This window comes from Bombina bombina, chromosome 5 (genome assembly GCF_027579735.1).
Source record: "Bombina bombina isolate aBomBom1 chromosome 5, aBomBom1.pri, whole genome shotgun sequence".
NCBI lineage: Eukaryota > Metazoa > Chordata > Amphibia > Anura > Bombinatoridae > Bombina > Bombina bombina.
Window position 1 is genome coordinate 952,403,441 of NC_069503.1, and position 19,960 is coordinate 952,423,400.

The 19,960-nt window shown below is 41.7% G+C and overlaps 1 protein-coding gene across 2 annotated transcripts in view; it reads left to right on the plus strand.

Moving 5' to 3' along the window:
* ZC2HC1A (zinc finger C2HC-type containing 1A) overlaps positions 1 to 19,960 on the plus strand; it is a 283,747-nt gene that overhangs the window by 127,294 nt on the left and 136,493 nt on the right. For both annotated transcript variants that reach the window (XM_053715152.1, XM_053715153.1), the window contains exon 7: positions 13,870 to 13,978. In XM_053715152.1, coding sequence (XP_053571127.1) covers positions 13,870 to 13,978 — 109 coding nt within the window. The remainder of the gene's footprint in view (positions 1 to 13,869; positions 13,979 to 19,960) is intronic.

Consider the following 19,960-nt stretch of genomic DNA (forward strand, 5'->3'; position numbering starts at 1 on the left):
CTCCTTTTCTGATTTTTCATCAGGATAAGGCGGTGTTGCGAACTTCTTTTGAATTTTTACCTAAGGTGTGAATTCCAACAACATTAGTAGAGACATTGTGGTTCCTTCATTATGTCCTAATCCTAAGAATTCTAAGGAGAAATCGTTGCATTCTTTGGATGTTATTAGAGCTTTGAAATATTATGTTGAAGCTACTAAGTCTTTCCGAAAGACTTCTAGTTTATTTGTTATCTTTTCCGGTTTTAGAAAGGCCAGAAAACTTCTGCCATTTCTTTGGCATCTTGGTTGAAATCTTTAATTCATCTTGCCTATGTTGAGTCGGGTAAGACTCCGCCTCATAGGATTACAGCTCATTCTACTAGGTCAGTTTCTACTTCCTGGGCGTTTAGGAATGAAGCTTCGGTTGATCAGATTTGCAAAGCGGCAACTTGGTCCTCTTTGCATACTTTTACCAAATTCTACCATTTTGTTGTATTTTCTTCTTCTGAAGCAGTTTTTGGTAGAAAAGTACTTCAGGCAGCGGTTTCAGTTTGAATCTTCTGCTTATGTTTTTCATTAAACTTTATTTTGGGTGTGGATTATTTTTCAGCAGGAATTGGCTGTCTTTATTTTATCCCTCCCTCTCTAGTGACTCTTGTGTGGAAAGATCCACATCTTGGGTAGTCATTATCCCATACGTCACTAGCTCATGGACTCTTGCTAATTACATGAAAGAAAACATAATTTATGTAAGAACTTACCTGATAAATTCATTTCTTTCATATTAGCAAGAGTCCATGAGGCCCGCCCTTTTTTGTGGTGGTTATGATTTTTTTGTATAAAGCACAATTATTCCAATTCCTTATTTTATATGCTTTCGCACTTTTTTCTTATCACCCCACTTCTTGGCTATTCGTTAAACTGAATTGTGGGTGTGGTGAGGGGTGTATTTATAGGCATTTTAAGGTTTGGGAAACTTTGCCCCTCCTGGTAGGAATGTATATCCCATACGTCACTAGCTCATGGACTCTTGCTAATATGAAAGAAATGAATTTATCAGGTAAGTTCTTACATAAATTATGTTTTTTTGGGAGCTATAAACAGATTTGAATAGAAGCCCTGCCCCTGTTCCTCCCTTAGAACTGGGTGGATCACTCCCATAACCAGTAGGTCTTGAACACAACGTAAGAATGCCTCTCTCTTTATCTGGTTTACAGATAATTGTGAGAGATGAAATCTCCCCTTTGGAGATGAAGCTTTGAAGTCCAGAAGATATCCCTGGGAAACTATCTCTAATGCCCAGGGATCCTGGACGTCTCTTGCCCAAGCCTGGGCGAAGAGAAAAAGTCTGCCCCCTACTAGATCCGGTCCCGGATCGGGGGCTACTCCTTCATGCTGTCTTAGAGGCAGCCGCAGGTTTCTTGGCCTGCTTCCCCTTGTTCCAAGCCTGGTTAGGCCTCCAGACTGGTTTGGACTGGGCGAAATTTCCCTCTTGTTTTGCATTAGAGGAAACTGAAGCTGCGCCACTCTTGAAGTTTCGAAAGGAACGAAAATTATTCTGTTTAGTCCTTAACTTATTGGACCTATCCTGAGGAAGGGCGTGACCTTTTCCTCCAGTAATATCAGAAATGATCTCCTTTAGACCAGGCCCGAATAGGGTCTGTCCCTTGAAGGGGATGTTAAGAAGCTTAGACTTTGAAGTAATGTCTGCTGACCAGGACTTAAGCCATAGCGCCCTACGCGCCAAAATGGCAAAACCTGAATTCTTAGCCGTTAGCTTGGCTAAATTAAAAATGGCGTCAGAAATAAAGGAGTTTGCTAACTTAAGAGCTTTAATCCTGTCTAGAATATCGTCTAGCGGGGTCTCTACCTGTAGAGCCTCCTCAAGAGACTCAAACCAAAAAGCCGCTGCAGCAGTAACTGGGGCAATGCATGCAAGAGGCTGGAGAATAAAACCTTGATGTATAAATATTTTCTTAAGGAGACCCACCAATTTTTTATCCATAGGATCTAGGAAAGCACAACTGTCCTCGACGGGGATAGTTGTACGCTTAGCTAGGGTAGAGACTGCTCCCTCCACCTTAGGAACCGTCTGCCACGAGTCCCGTATGGCGGCATCTATGGGAAACATCTTTTTGAAAGCAGGAGGGGGAGAGAACGGCACACCTGGTCTATCCCATTCCTTAGTAATAATTTCCGAAAACCTCTTAGGGACCGGAAAAACATCAGTGTAAACAGGCACTGCAAAGTATTTGTCCATTTTACACAATTTCTCTGGAACCACAATGGGGTCACAGTCGCTAAAACCTCCCTAAGCAATAAGCGGAGGTGTTCAAGCTTAAATTTAAACGCTGTCATTTCAGAATCAGACTGAAGTAACGCCTTCCCTGAGTCTGAAATGTCACCAACAGATAGAAGCTCACCTGCCTCGGCTTCTGAGTATTGTGAGGGTATATCGGACACAGGCATTAAAGCGTCAGAAAGCTCTGTATTAGTTCTAGCCCCAGAGCTGTCTCGCTTTCCTTGTAGCCCTGGTAGTTTGGAGAATACCTCTGAGAGGGTAGCATTCATAACTGCCGCCATGTCCTGTAAGGTAAAAGAATTAGACGCGCTAGATGTACTTGGCGTCACTTGAGCGGGAGTTATAGGTTCTGACACATGGGGAGAGCTAGATGGCATAATCTCCCTCTTTTCAGTCAGAGAATCCCCTGGAGATAAATCTTTAAGCGCCATAATATGGTCTTTATAGTTTATAGAAATATCAGTACATTTGGTACACATTCTAAGAGGGGGTTCCACCATGGCTTCAAAACATATTGAACAAGGAGTTTCCTCTATGTCAGACATGTTTAACAGACTAGTAATGAGACAAGCAAGCTTGGAAAACACTTTAATAAAGGTGAAACAGCAATTAAACAAAAACGTTACTGTGCCTTTAAGAGAAAAAAAAACTAGCACTTAAACTGCAAAACAGTGTAAAAATACAGTAAAGTCTTTTAAATTTTTACAGTGTGTGTAAGGGACTAAAGCAACATTGCACCCACTTGCAAATGGATGATTAACCCCTTAGGCCCCAAACCGGATTGAAAAACGTTAAAAAACGTTAAAAGTCAATTGAGCACCTTGCCACAGCTCTGCTGAGGCTCCTACCTGCAGTCAAAAACTATTTTGTGCAGAAATAACTCCTTTGAAATGGTCCTCAGATGCCAGAGGAAACCTCTAGGGAAGCTGGATGTCTCAGTCTGAATTAAAACTGCGTAGTTAGAGTGCTAAAATAGGCCCCTCCCACCATGTTCTGGATGTTAGAAGGGCCTTAAGAAAATACTCCTAGGAGTATCTGACTAGCCATGTGGAAACTAGGCCCCAAATAAAGACTTATCTCCCTCAGAGAAAAAACGTCCTATTTATGAAATCATGTAAACGTTTTGTCACTAAGTAATATGAATATTTACATGAGTATTACCCTGTTTTGTAAGCATGATCCCAGTCACTGTTAAATCACTGCATCAGGCTTACCTCAAATACACAAGGCTCTGTCAGCATTTTCTAGAACTTATTCATCTCTCTAGAAATAAAAATACTGAACATACCTCAAAGCAGGTAATCTGCAGACCGTTCCCCCAACTGAAGTTTTCCCATATTCTTCAGTTATGTGTGAGAACAGCAATGGACCTTAGTTACAAACCGCTAAGATCATCAAACCTCCAGGCAGAATTCTTCTTCTAATTTCTGCCTGAGAGTAAAACAGTACAACGCCGGTACCGTTTAAAAATAACAAACTTTTGATTGAAGGTAAAACTACACTAGGTCACCACATATCTCTTGATACTTCCTTTCTTGTCGAGAGTTCCAAGAGAATGACTGGGGGTGGCAGTTAGGGGAGGAGCTATATAGACAGCTCTGCTGTGGGTGTCCTCTTGCAACTGCCTGTTGGGAAGGAGAATATCCCACAAGTAATGGATGAACCCGTGGACTGGATACACCTTAAAAGAGAAAGATAATTTTTGGGTTTACTATCCCTTTAATATCACATAATATGCCTACAATTGGTGGAGGCTTGAGAGCAGCAAATGTAGAATATGTGACAACATACTCCTGTTATTCATGCTGCTTCTCTCGATTTTGAATAGTAGCTATCTGTATGTCAAGCAGGTTTGACAATATAATTGATTTTGAATAGGACTTAAAATGAAGCCACATTTGAGTTGCCACGCTAGCCAACCACTTGCCTCCATATGTAAATAGGTTTGCTTGTAAATAAGCAGCATTTAAAAGCAAGAGCTTACAGATCTTTACAAGGATTGTTTCTGTATATGTGTCTTTGAGACTGACTAATGCTAAATATGAGCGTTAGAAAAGTTAAAAGGATAGCGTACTGTAAAATAGTTTTCCCCTTAATGGGCTCCATGTACGAAGCAGCGAAAGCTGCTCCGGAGCCTTTGCGGGGCAGGTTTGCATATGCGAGTCTGCTTCCCGCAATGTAAGAAGCAGCGGTCATTAGACCGCTGCTTCCTACACCCTACGCCACCTCTTAGGTGGCGAAGCAAAATCACAGAGAGCACGCTCGCTCTTGGTGATTGACAGCCCCTTCAGTCGCGTGATTGGTCGCGCGATTGAAGGGGCGGGCATTACACACTCCGATGAGTGTGTAATGGTACATACGGGCAAGCGGATCAATAGATCCGCTGCCCGTGTGTAGCGGAGGCGGACGGACAGCTTCGTGAGTTAAGAAGCTGTCCGCCCGCCTCTTAGTACATGGCGCCCAATGTGTTTACAATGACTTGTTATAATAGCTGCAGGCTATCAAATGTATGGACAATTGTTCATTTATGTTTATTTTTCAATAGGAAGTAGCTTTTTTACTCTTTAAAACCACAAGCTAATAAAATTGGCTGCCCTTGTATTGAGATCAGACCTCATTATCTTATCATTTTTTACGCACAAAAATGCTTCCTTATAGCTGTCTGATACAGAAGCTCAATATTTAGAGAGAGTGCAATTGAAAACTTAGCATTTTAGTACATATCGTCCTTCCCACTGGGAGAGTCATTTCTTCTGCTGGCTTTTGTTTGCATAGCCTTTCTATAACCAATACATAACTATTGAAGTTTTCAGTATAGATCGCAGATTCAACAGGCAAAATCAACTATTTAAAAGACAAAATAAAGGTAAAAAGGTAAAGGAGATATTTGTTTTAAAAAAAAAAGTATTTTACAGCAAGTAAGATGGATTATGGGGACACCATAAAAAAGGAAAACATATTCGAGTACACTGTTCCTTTAAAGGGAAATGAGACCAAAATGTTGTCTTTGATGATTCAAGCAGAGCATACATATTGAAAAAAGTTCCCCATTTACTTCTATTATCTTGATTCATTTGTATGGTATATACAGTATATACTTTTTTATTAAGAGAATACCTAGGTAGGTAGCATGCTTGTGTCTGGAGCACTACATGGAAGCAATCACTGCTGCCACCTAGTGCTCCTGCAAATGTCTTATATTTGTTAAATATGTTTTTGTAAAGCTACTGCCAAATATTGCTCCAGATATGAGCACGCTCCTGAGTCTGCATACCGGTTTCTCAACAATGGATGCCAAAAGAACTAATTACATTTGACAGCAGAGGTATATTTGAATCCTTTTTATAATTATATGCTCTTTGAAAATGATGAAAGAAAAATATTGCTGTTCCATGTCCCTTTAATACTTTAAGCGAGTACTGGTAATTTCCACTGGTGTTAGACTAGGAAAAGAAATTGCAGAGAACTAGTAAGAAAATAGACAAACAGTAAATGGAATATTATTAATTTTTTTTCTCTTTAGAATAGTTTTTTTTTTTTTTTTTTTTTTATTTTGACCAGTAAATTACAGTAAAATTTCTTCCACAAGGTCACATGGGAATATCTCTCCATTCCACTAGGAGGTGGCAAAAACACTGCTATATTAATGAGATTTTGTCCCACCTAGCCTTCCTTTAATTCCTCAGTCAGTTTTTTTGCTTCCAGATAGCAGACAAATACATGTGGCAGAAGGCTTTTAGCTTGCCAGTGACTTTTTTTACTGATTGTCCTGTCTATTTCCCTTTTTGTTAAATGGGGTGAATAGAAGTCAGATTATTCCACTTTTGTGGATAGGTTATCTGAATCTCAGTACCCCTCTGCCCGGATGCTATGGGGAAGGTTGCGTCCTTTATACTCTAGCCTGACATTAAACATTTATGGTTAAAGGGTGCATCGTACACCAGTTTTTTTGCGGTATGTCATTTTTATGTGGGAATTCCCTGGTTATGTCACTGACCGGCACTGTGAACTCTGTTGCAGTGAACTCTGTTTGAAGTCTGTCAAAAGAGCTTTTTGTGTCACTATATTTGTTTAACCCCTTCAATCCCAAATCCTGCTGGGACCTCATAATACACCTGTCTCCTGATTGTCATTGCTGTTATTGATGCATTGAATTACAGTCCAGAGATTGTTTAAATGTTGCCTATAGTTTGATGCAGCAGGAATTCATACCTGTCCTACAGTCCGGCACAGTTACCGTAACATAAGTCCATATTCCATTTTTTCACCATGTAGTGTACTCTTTTTATTTACATTTCACTTTCTGTAGTGCTGTGTTGCAGCATTCTATTTTTTATATCCGATGAGCATCAGGTATTCACATTAGATTGGCACTCAGAACACCTAGGGCTGCCCTCTTTAAGTTTCCAAAAAAAATAGCAGATGCACGAGGGGGTGCTGTGGACACAAAATTGAGAGCTAGCGTGCAAGACCACATAAACACTGGAACATGCGTTCTCTGTTATGGGGGCCCAGTTTTTAACAATTTGCATACACATTATTATATTGGTGTTATGGAATTGTGTGTTAGCTCTGCCTTTCTCTAAGGTCGGACCGTGATGCTGTCAAACGCATGCTTAAACTGTAAGTTAAAGTTTTAAAATGTTATATCATGATAATAATTATTCCTTTCTATTGTGATATTTTTATATATATTCATTGACCAAGTTTACATTGAGATTTAAAAAAAAATCTCTGCACACTGGCCTGTTGGCCCAGGACAAGATGCTATTATTGCCACAGTCACTGGTAATAAGGGAGCATTTCTACTGCAAGACATGAAGTCGAAGGGTAAGAATAGGCCTAAATGAGGCTTTCTCTTGTTAAGTGTGTTCAGTCCACGGGTCATCCATTACTTATGGGATATATTCTCCTTCCCAACAGGAAGTTGCAAGAGGATCACCCAAGCAGAGCTGCTATATAGCTCCTCCCCTCACATGTCATATCCAGTCATTCTCTTGCAACCCTCAACAAAGAAGGAGGTCGCGAGAGGAGCTGGAGTTTTTACTTAACTATTCTTCAATCAAAAGTTTGTTATTTTAAATGGCACCGGAGTGTGCTGTTTTTCTATCTCAGGCAGTATTTGGAAGAAGAAACTGCCTGCGTTTTTTATCTATGATCTTAGCAGGCGTAACTAAGATCCACTGGCTGTTCTCGACATTCTGAGGAGTGGGGTAACTTCAGAAACTGGGAATAGCATGCGGGGTCCTCCGCAAATGAGGTATGTGCAGTACTTTATTTCTGGGAATGGAATTGACTAAGAAAATACTGCTGTTACCGTATGATGTAAGTACAGCCTTAAATGCAGTAGTAGCAACTGGTATCAGGCTGATAAATGTATGCGCAGTCGAGTTATATTCTAGGGACTAGAATTTGACTGAGAAAATACTGTTAACACTGAAATAATACTTAAGCCTTCTCTGCAGTGGTAGCGACTGGTAGCAGGCTTAGTGATAGCTTTGCATGACATTGAAAAATTTTGTTTTTTAATAAAACGTTTACTGGCATGTTATTCGTTTTTTGTGAGGTACTTTGGTGATAAATCGCTTTGGGCATGATTTTTTCCACATGGCTAACATATTTTTCTGCATGGAAACCGTTATATCAGGGCTCCCACTGTTGTGATTGGAGTGGGAGGGCCCTTGTTTTAGCGCCTTGTTGCGCAGTTAAAATTATTGCACAGTCTTTCTGCTTCTTCCTCCTTGATCCAGGACGTCTCTAGAGAGCTCAGGGGTCTGCAAATTTCATTTGTGAGGGAGGTAATCAGTCACAGCAGATCTGTGACAGTGTGCTGACTGTGATTAAAAGCGTTAAATCTTAATTGATATCTGTTTTATCCGTTTTGGGTATCGAGGGGTTAATCATCCTTTTGCTAATGGGTGCAATCCTCTGCTAATAATACACTTCTTGTTAAGAATTGTTTAATTATATCTGTATTTTTGAAGCGCTGCAGCGTTTTTTATATTGCTTGTAAAACTTATTGAAAGTGATTTCCAAGCTTGTTAGTTTTTCACTGCTAAGTCTGATTCAGAGGAAACTGTTTGTTCATCATGCTCAAAAGCCAATGTGGAGCCCAATAGAACGATGTGTACCAATTGTATTGATATTGCTTTGAATAAAAGTCAATCTGTACCGATAAAGAAGCTATCACCAGACAACGAGGGGGAAGTTATGCCGCCTAACTCTCCTCACGTGTCAGTACCTGCGTCTCCCGCTCGGGAGATGCGTAGTATTGAGACACCTAGTACAGCTAGGCCCTTACAAATCACTTTACACGATATGGCTAATGTTATGAAAGAAGTATTATATAATATGCCCGAATTAAGGGGCAAACGCGATAGCTCTGGGTTAAGGACAGAGCGCGCTGATGACACGAGAGCCATGTCGGATACTGCGTCACAATTGGCAGAACATGAGGACGGTGAGCTTCATTCTGTCGGTGACGGTTCTGATCCGGGGAGACCGGATTCAGAAATTTCAAATTTTAAATTTAAGCTTGAGAACCTCCGTGTGTTACTAGGGGAGGTATTAGCGGCTCTGAATGATTGCGACACGGTGGCAATTCCAGAGAAAATGTGTAGGTTGGATAGATACTATGCGGTACCGGTGTGTACTGACGTTTTTCCTATACCAAAAAGACTTACAGAAATTATAAGTAAGGAGTGGGATAGACCCGGTGTGCCTTTTTCCCCTCCCCCGATATTTAGAAAAATGTTCCCTATAGACGCCACCACACGAGACTTATGGCAGACGGTCCCTAAGGTGGAGGGAGCAGTTTCTACGTTAGCCAAGCGTACCACTATCCCGGTGGAGGATAGCTGTGCTTTCTCAGATCCAATGGATACAAAATTAGAGGGTTATCTTAAGAAAATGTTTATTCAACAGGGTTTTATATTGCAGCCTCTTGCATGCATTGCGCCTGTCACGGCTGCAGCGGCATTCTGGTTTGAGTCTCTGGAAGAGGCGATTCGCACAGAGCCGTTGGATGAGGCCTTGAGCAAAGTTAGAACCCTTAAGCAAGCTAATGCGTTTGTTTCAGATGCCGTAGTACATCTAACCAAACTTACGGCTAAAAATTCCGGATTCCCCATACAGGCGCGCAGAGCGCTCTGGCTTAAATCCTGGTCAGTGGATGTAACTTCCAAGTCTAAACTACTTAACATTCCTTTCAAAGGGCAGACCTTATTCGGGCCCGGCTTGAAGGAAAATATTGCTGACATTACGGGAGGTAAGGGCCACGCCCTTCCTCAGGACAGGGCCAAACCAAAGGCCAAACAGTCTAATTTTCGTGCCTTTCGTAACTTCAAGGCAGGAGCAGCATCGACTTCCTCCGCTCCAAAACAGGAAGGAACTACTGCTCGTTACAGACAAGGTTGGAAAGGCAACCAGTCATGGAACAAGGGCAAGCAGGCCAGAAAGCCTACTCCCGCCCCTAAGACAGCATGAAGTCAGGGCCCCCTATCCAGAGACGGGATTTAGTGGGGGGCAGACTTTCTCTCTTTGCCCAGGCTTGGGCAAGAGATGTGCAGTATCCCTGGACGTTAAAGATTATATCTCAGGGATACCTTCTGGATTTCAAATCCTCTCCTCCACAAGGGAGGTTCCATCTTTCGAGGTTGTCGACAAACCTAGTAAAGAGAGAGGCATTCTACAATGTGTACAAGACCTCTTAATCATCCGCGATCGGAACAGGGACAAGGATTTTACTCAAATCTATTTGTGGTTCCCAAAAAGGAGGGAACCTTCAGACCAATCTTGGACTTAAAGATCTTAAACAAATTCCTAAGGGTACCATCGTTCAAGATGGAAACCATTCGAACCATCCTACCCATGATCCAAGAGGGTCAATATATGACCACGGTGGACTTAAAGGATGCTTACCTTCATATACCGATTCACAAAGATCATTATCGGTACCTGAGGTTTGCCTTTCTAGACAGGCATTACCAGTTTGTGGCTCTTCCCTTCGGGTTAGCCACGGCCCCAAGAATTTTTACGAAGGTTCTGGGCTCACTTCTGGCGGTACTAAGACCACGAGGCATATCGGTGGCTCCGTACCTAGACGACATTCTGATACAAGCGTCAAGTTTTCAGAATGCATTTCTGAGGTCGCATGGGTGGAAAGTGAACGTGGAAAAGAGTTCTCTGTTACCACTCACAAGGGTTCCTTTTCTAGGGACTCTTATAGATTCTGTAGAGATGAAGATTTACCTGACGGAGTCCAGGTTATCAAAGATTCTCAATGCTTGCCGTGTCCTTCATTCTATTCCAAGCCCATCAGTAGCTCAGTGCATGGAGGTAATCGGCTTAATGGTCGCGGCAATGAACATAGTGCCATTTGCGCGCCTGCATCTCAGACCGCTGCAACTATGCATGCTCAGTCAATGGAACGGGGATTACTCAGATCTGTCCCCTTTGCTAAATCTGGACCAGGAGACCAGAGATTCGCTTCTCTGGTGGTTGTCACCGGTTCATCTGTCCAAAGGAATGACCTTTCGCAGGCCAGATTGGACGATTGTAGCAACGGATGCCAGCCTTCTAGGCTGGGGAGCAGTCTGGAATTCCCTGAAGGCTCAGGGATCGTGGACTCAGGAGGAGAAACTCCTCCCAATAAACATTCTAGAATTAAGAGCAATATTCAATGCTCTTCTAGCTTGGCCTCAGTTAGCAAAGCTGAGGTTCATCAGATTTCAGTCGGACAATATCACGACTGTGGCTTACATCAATCATCAAGGGGGAACCAGGAGTTCCCTAGCGATGTTGGAAGTCTCGAAGATAATTCGCTGGGCAGAGTCTTACTCTTGCCACCTGTCAGCGATTCACATCCCAGGCGTAGAGAACTGGGAGGCGGATTTCCTAAGTCGCCAGACTTTTCATCCGGGAGAGTGAGAACTTCACCCGGAGGTATTTGCTCAACTGATTCGTCGTTGGGGCAAACCGGATTTGGATCTCATGGCATCTCGCCAGAACGCGAAGCTTCCTTGTTACGGATCCAGGTCCAGGGACCCGGGAGCGGTGCTGGTAGATGCATTAGCAGCCCCTTGGGTTTTCAACATAGCTTATGTGTTTCTACCATTTCCGTTGCTACCTCGGCTGATTGCCAGGATCAAACAGGAGAGGGCATCGGTAATTCTGATAGCGCCTGCGTGGCCACGCAGGACCTGGTATGCAGACCTTGTGGACATGTCGTCCTGTCCACCATGGTCTCTTCCTCTGAGGCAGGACCTTCTAATTCAGGGTCCTTTCAACCATCCAAACCTAATTTCTCTGAGGCTGACTGCCTGGAAATTGAACGCTTGATTCTATCAAAGCGTGGGTTTTCGGATTCGGTTATTGATACATTAATACAGGCTCGGAAACCTGTGACAAGAAAAATTTACCATAAGATATGGCGTAAATATTTATATTGTTGCGAATCCAAGAGTTACTCATGGAGTAAGGTTAGGATTCCTAGGATATTAGCTTTTCTACAAGAGGGTTTAGAAAAGGGTTTATCCGCTAGTTCGCTAAAGGGACAGATTTCAGCTCTGTCTATTCTTTTACACAAACGTCTGGCAAAGCATCCAGACGTCCAGGCCTTTTGTCAGGCTTTGGCTATAATTAAGCCTGTGTTTAAAGCTGTTGCTCCTCCGTGGAGCTTAAACTTGGTTCTTAAAGTTCTTCAGGGTGTTCCGTTTGAACCCCTTCATTCCATTGATATTAAGCTTTTATCTTGGAAAGTTTTGTTTCTGATGGCTATTTCCTCGGCTTGAAGAGTCTCTGAGTTATCTGCCTTACATTGTGATTCTCCCTATCTGATCTTTCATTCAGATAAGGTAGTTCTGCGTACTAAACCTGGGTTTTTACCTAAGGTTGTTTCTAACAGGAATATCAATCAAGAGATTGTTGTTCCATCATTATGTCCTAATCCTTCTTCAAAGAAGGAACGTCTTTTGCATAATCTAGACGTGGTCCGTGCTCTGAAGTTCTACTTACAGGCAACTAAAGATTTTAGACAAACTTCTTCTCTGTTTGTCGTTTACTCTGGACAGAGGAGAGGTCAAAAGGCTTTGGCTACCTCTCTCTCTTTTTGGCTTCGTAGCATAATACGTTTAGCCTATGAGACTGCTGGACAGCAGCCTCCTGAAAGAATTACAGCTCATTCCACTAGAGCTGTGGCTTCCACCTGGGCCTTTAAGAATGAGGCCTCTGTTGAACAGATTTGCAAGGCTGCAACTTGGTCTTCACTTCATACTTTTTCAAAATTTTACAAATTTGACACTTTCGCTTCTTCGGAGGCTGGTTTTGGGAGAAAGGTTCTACAGGCAGTGGTTCCTTCTGTTTAATGTTCCTGCCTTGTCCCTCCCATCATCCGTGTACTTAGCTTTGGTATTGGTATCCCATAAGTAATGGATGACCCGTGGACTGAACACACTTAACAAGAGAAAACATAATTTATGCTTACCTGATAAATTTATTTCTCTTGTAGTGTGTTCAGTCCACGGCCCGCCCTGTCTTTTTCAGGCAGGTTCTAAATTTTAAAATTATAACTCCAGTCACCACTGCACCTTATAGTTTCTCCTTTCTCGTCTTGTTTCGGTCGAATGACTGGATATGACATGTGAGGGGAGGAGCTATATAGCAGCTCTGCTTGGGTGATCCTCTTGCAACTTCCTGTTGGGAAGGAGAATATATCCCATAAGTAATGGATGACCCGTGGACTGAACACACTACAAGAGAAATAAATTTATCAGGTAAGCATAAATTATGTTTTTTGTTCGTTTCAGCACTTGAAATCTTAAGATACTAATTTGTCTTCAACCCAGTCAGCGGGTTCTCCCAGAATTTTGTGGAGGCCTAGCTTATCCAGGTCCAAAACCAATCTAAGGAGCCCTCTTTCACCTCTATTTCTGCATGAAGCTGTCCCCTACCCCCACCCCCACTGCAGACATGCTTCTAGGGGGAGCAGATTTTGATTTTTCAAGGTGCATGGGAAAAGTCCTTATCAGAAAGGGGATGTTTTTAACATTTTTGTGTGTATTCCTGTTCTGGGCTGCTTTTGGCAGGAAAGTACTGCGGGCAGATGTGACTGATCAGTAACCATGCCTTCCTTACCTATATTGCTGTCCCCTATTTCATGGTGGTCTTGTGAATTTTACTGCTCATGTATTAGCTCCCACATGTGACAAAAGCTCTGAAATTGGCTCCTCCTAATGGACTGGAGTATAATCCCGCATGTAGTGATCTTGTGGACTATCACCTTTAGTAAAGAAATGAATTTATCAGGTAAGCACACATTTTTTTTCACCCCTGCTTATATTATATTATTAACTCCAGATTCAAGGCTTAGTATGTTTTTTATAGTAATTTTTAAAGTGCATTATCTGTCCAATCTGATGTTTGCTTAACTATATTTTAATTTCAGCAGAGAGGGGAGAATTTATAGTGGATAATGTATACTCATGCAAGAATAATATATATATATGATCAAACCGTAATGAATATGTTAATTTTCCATACAAAATACATTTATTGTAAGTATAAATTTTAATTTTTTTTACATTATGTAGGAACACCGTCAAGTAAGCCAGGTTTGAGCAGTGGGACTCCTGGAACCAAATATCAGACCTTTTCTCCTGCACATAAAAATTCAGGGAGTGTAGCAAGCCCCCAGGCTGGGTAAGTTCAGCAAATGCCCATTATGTAAATACTATACTTTTCTATACTTTTCTATAACCTTTTTTGTTGCACAACCCACTTAGGGCAAGATTACAAGTAGTGCGTTATCACTTTTCCGCGCACAATGTGGTCTTTTCCCAACCAATTTCCATTGCACAGGTATTACAAGTCTTAAAAACGGCAATTACATGCGCGCATTCGCCTTTTATGCAACAGTCCTTTCCGTGTTCGAAGAGCTGTAATTAACACACACATATGAAGACACACACCTACCCCCTGCTTCTAAAGCGCAGGACATGTGTATAACTTTCATCTTTTAATACAGTGAATTGTATCTCCTCCTGGTGCACAGTAGACATACATGTCTCACCTTCTACTAATAAAACCTGCATTTATTTAGTTAATAAATCACACACTCGTACTAGGAAGGACTCTTTCAAAGTGACTTCTAAACAGAACTGAATCTTATCAAAGATCAAAACACTCAAATTACTGTGGAAAAACTGATAGGACAAATATGATGTGAAGTGGCAGGATTAACTCCTTCCTGATCTAACTAGGGGACATAGCGAGGTCATTCCACATGCCAGCAGACTAGCAGAGAGAGAAATCCCATGGTGTAGTACCACGCACTAAGGGTTCATTATTTGCTGCCTGCATTTCATACTGAGAATGTACTATGTAGCTATGTTAACTGTGAGGGTTCACAGAAGACATTTCTATAACTGACTTAACTGTCAATAAAGCTACACAATACGCTGCACAATACTAACAGGTATGATGAGTGAGCGTGAGCAGTGAATACTTACTATTATTGTTTATGTGCCTGCCCGCTGGGTCACCTCCCTCCTCACCAGTCCTCCCGCCGGGTCACCCCCCTCCTCACCAGTCCTCTCCGGTCTGATCAGTGCGATCACACTCACAGGCGCTCCGCTCCTCACTGCCCTGGGAGGGAGATCACGTGCGTGTCTCCCTCCATCCATGTGCGGCAACTGTGAGTGAGCAGACAGGAATGCGGGCGGACAGGAAGGCGGGCGGGCGGAAGTAAGAAAACCTCACGTGACCTCGGCAAAAGCCGGGTCACGTGACCGTCGAACACCGAAAAAATAAAAAACAATATATGCAGTTGCCAACATATAAGTGCCACTGTGCCGCCCCCCCCCAAAAATCTTTTGCCCTAGGCACAGGCCTTTTTGGCCTAGGCATAAATACGCCCCTGATTACGCGGCTTAACACGCGCGCAAAATAAGTTATTTCTCAACTTGTAATAGCTGCGCAACCCCAAATGTGACAGTCAGAACGCACTCTGAGTTTTCGCAACTGATTTGCCGCACGACTTGTAATCTTGCCCTTACTGTTAGTTTTTCAGAATGGGAATGTTTTCCTCTGCTACTTTGATAATATTATTTTATTTTTTTTAAAACATAATGCCTCACTGTATTTGCTCTAAAGCAGCAGATCAATAGTTCACTTGGCACTAATTTTTATTTTCTGATGTTTATAAACTTGTAGAACAAACATGAATCTGATTTAAAATGTATGCTAGAATGTTTTATATTAAGTCATTTTATTTAATAATATTGTAATACTTTTGGTCCAACGAGGTTCAGATATATTGTATCTTCCTATTAAAGAGAGCAAAGAGTTGACATCTGGTCGTCCCAATAACAAAGACCCATCATAAATCGGAGATGTTCTCGTAGGAAGAAAAACACAACCAAATGGCTTATTTTATGAGTTGTCTACACAGATTTCAGTGTCTTTAGCCTAACTTGTGCTGTCAGAGCTCCATCATGCTTAACCCTTAGCTCAGGACAGGGTTGTGATATGGCTCAGCAACTGTTTTGGAGCTTTTAAATGCTGCACACAATTTATATACTGTTTTTTTGTTTGCTTGTTTTGTTTCAGCAGACCAAGTAGATTCAAATATACCATTTCTCCAACATAGGTGTGTCCGGTCCACGGCGTCATCCTTACTTGTGGGATATTCTCTTCCCCAACAGGAAATGGCAAAGAGCCCAGCAAAGCTGGTCACATGATCCCTCCTAGGCTCCGCCTTCCCCAGTCATTCTCTTTGCCGTTGTACAGGCAACATCTCCACGGAGATGGCTTAGAGTTTTTTGGTGTTTAAATGTAGTTTTTATTCTTCAATCAAGAGTTTGTTATTTTAAAATAGTGCTGGTATGTACTATTTACTCTGAAACAGAAAAGAGATGATTTCTGTTTGTAAGAGGAAAATGATTTTAGCAACCGTTACTAAAATCGATGGCTGTTTCCACACAGGACTGTTGAGAGGAATTAACTTCAGTTGGGGGAAACAGTGAGCAGACTTTTGCTGCTTGAGGTATGACACATTTCTAACAAGACTTGGTAATGCTGGAAGCTGTCATTTTCCCTATGGGATCCGGTAAGCCATTTTTATTAAATAAGAATAAAGGGCTTCACAAGGGCTTAAAGACTGGTAGACATTTTTCTGGGCTAAAACGATTGATTTATAAGCATTTTTAATAGTTTATAGCTTTGAGGAGTTATTTTATTCTTGGGAATTATGTTAAATAACCGGCAGGCACTGTATTGGACACCTTTTTCACTGGGGGCCTTCTCTAATCATAGGCAGAGCCTCATTTTCGCGCCTCTATTGCGCAGTTGTTTTTGGGAAGCAAGGCATGCAAATGCATGTGTGAGGAGCTCAGATACATAGAAAAAGCTTACTGAAGGCGTCATTTGGTATCGTATTCCCCTCTGGGCTTGGTTGGGTCTCAGCAAAGCAGATACCAGGGACTGTATAGGGGTTAAATATAAAAACGGCTCAAATTTGGTGTGCAATACTTTTAAGGCTTTAAGACACTGTGGTGAAATTTTGGTGAATTTTGAACAATTCCTTCATACTTTTTCACATTTTCAGTAATAAAGTGTGTTCAGTTTAAAATTTAAAGTGACAGTAACGGTTTTATTTTAAAACGTTTTTTGTACTTTGTTATCAAGTTTTTGCCTGTTTAACATGTCTGAACTATCAGATAGACTATGTTCTGTGTGTGAGGAAGCCAAGGTTCCTTCTCATTTAAATAGATGTGATGTATGTGACACAAAATTTAGAGAAAATGATGCCCAAGATGATTCCTCAAGTGAGGGGAGTAAGCATGGTACTGCATCATCCCCTCCTTCGTCTACGCCAGTCTTGCCCACACAGGAGGCCCCTAGTACATCTAGTGCGCCAATACTCCTTACTATGCAACAATTAACGGCTGTAATGGATAATTCTATCAAAAACATTTTAGCCAAAATGCCCACTTATCAGCGAAAGCGCGACTGCTCTGTTTTAGAAAATACCGAAGAGCATGAGGACGCTGATGATAATGGTTCTGAAATGCCCCTACACCACTCTGAGGGGGCCAGGGAGGTTTTGTCTGAGGGAGAAATTTCAGATTCAGGGAAAATTTCTCAACAAGCTGAACCTGATGTGATTACATTCAAATTTAAATTGGAACATCTCCGCGCTCTGCTTAAGGAGGTGTTATCTACTCTGGATGATTGTGACAATTTGGTCATTCCAGAGAAATTATGCAAGATGGACAAGTTCCTAGAGGTCCCGGGGCCCCCCGAAGCTTTTCATATACCCAAGCGGGTGGCGGACATTGTAAACAAAGAATGGGAAAGGCCCGGCATACCTTTTGTCCCTCCCCCTATATTTAACCCCTTAACGACCGACGACGTATGCCATACGTCCTCAAAAAAAAAGCACTTAACGACCGAGGACGTATGGCATACGTCGTCGGTTTAACAGAGCACTGGAAGCGATCGAAATCACTTCCAGCTGCTCTAACAGTATTGCAGGCTTGCCTTGAGGTCTAGGCATCCTGCAATACTGTTCCCGAGTGCCGGGACCGGATTGATCACTCCCCCACGAGTGATCACTTCCGGTTTCGCTCCACGTGGAGCCCGGCAGTGTTTCAGAGCATCGGAAGCGATCAGACACGCTTCCGATGCTCTGCTTGTTTGCTAAGTGCCTCGGTGGGTCGAGGCACTTAGTTAGTTGTAAATTAAAATAAAATAAAAATAAAAACAATTAAAATAAAAAAAACACTAAATAGCCCCCTTCACTAGGCATCCAAGATGGCGATGCCCAGTGCATCATGGGGCCTCTGGGGGTGTCCCTAGCCTGCATCATCATAGGGGCAAGCTAGGGTCACCCAATCTGAGCCTCCCACCCTAAAAAAAATAATAATAATAAAATACCCCTTTTGTCTGATCATGTCAATATTTGTAAATATTGACTATGATCAGTGTGGATCTCCCTCCCTCTCCTCACTTGCCATTTTGTTGGAGAGAGAGAGAGACCTGTATTTAGCAAGAGAGAGATTATTTCTTTTATTTGTTAAAAAATATAGAACCAAAGGCTCTTTTCAGAGCCATTAACCCCTAGCTTGCAGTGATCACTATATATCACGGCAGTAACATAGGTCGCACTTTTTTTTTTGCTGCATTTTGCTGTCTGTGCGTTTTTGAGGGTAATTTTGTTGTTGTAATTTTTAAAAACCCAAAGGCTCTTTCAGAAACTTTAGTTAATTTAATTTAATTTCAGAGCCATTAACCCCTAGCTTGCCAGTGATCGCTATATATCACTGGCAGTAGCAAAGGTGCACTTTTTGTTTTGCTGCATTTTGCTGTCTGTGCATTTTTTTAGGGTTAATTTTGTGTTGTAATTTTTTAAAACCCAAAGCTCTTTTCAGAAACATTAAGTTAATTTAATTAATTTTCAGAGCCATTAACCCCTAGCTTGCCTTTGATCGCTATAAATCACTGCAGTTGCATAGCTGTACTTTTTTGCTGTCTGTGCATTTTTTTAGGGGTTATTTTGTTGTTGTAATTTTTTAAAAACCCAAAGCTCTTTCAAAACATTTAGTTAATTTAATTTAATTTTCAGAGCCATCAACCCTTGCTTGCCATGATCGCTTAATACACTGCAGTAGCAAAGGTGCACTTTTTTTTTTGCTGCATTTTTGCTGTCTGTGCATTTTTTAGGGTTAATTTTGTTGTTGTAATTTTTTAAAAACCCAAAGGCTCTTTTCAGAACATTTTTTAATTTAATTTTCAGAGCCCTTAACCCCTAGCTTGCCATGATCGTATAAATCACTGGCAGTAGCATAGCGTACTTTTTGCTAGTTAATTTAGTTAATTAATTTAGTTGATTTAATTTAATTTTCAGAGCCATTAACCCCTAGCTTGCCGTGATCGCTATAAATCACTGGCAGTTGCATAGCTGTACTTTTTTGCTGTCGTGCATTTTTTTTAGGGTTAATTTTGTTGTTGTAATTTTTAAAAACCCAAAGCTCTTTTCAGAAACATTTAGTTAATTAATTTAATTTTCAGAGCCATTAACCTCTACTTGCAGATCGCTATAAATCACTGGCAGTAGCATAGCTGTACATTTTTGCTAGTTATTTAGTTAATTAATTTTAGTTAATTTAATTTTTTTTAGTAATTGTTTTCTGTGACAGATACAAAAATGTCACAGAAAAATATAAGTGCTGAGAGCGTATGCCATCCTTGCGTCAGAGTCAGATGCCTCTATTTCTGACTCAGACCCCAATTTTGACCCTGCCATGTGCTCAGATACATCACTAGATGCGTCTCAACTGATAGTGATGTATCTGTGCTGCTAGCCCCCCTGCCAGCCCCCTGCCAGCCCCCCTGCTAGCCCCCCTGCCAGAAGGAGCGTGTTCTGCCATTGCTGCTGAAGAGTGGGTAACGCCTCATCTCCAAGGCCAGATATCCACCCTTCACAGCAAATGCTGGCATAAATATAGATGTGGCAGGTTTTAGCCCCAGCAGTTTCTGGAAGTGTTTCTGGGCGATGATATTTGGGAACATTGTCGCCCAAACTAATTTATATGCCCATCAGTTCCGTGCTGCAAAGCCTGAACATATTTGGCAAAGCAGCAATGGCCCCCATAATGTGCCAGAATTCAAAAATTCTGGGCA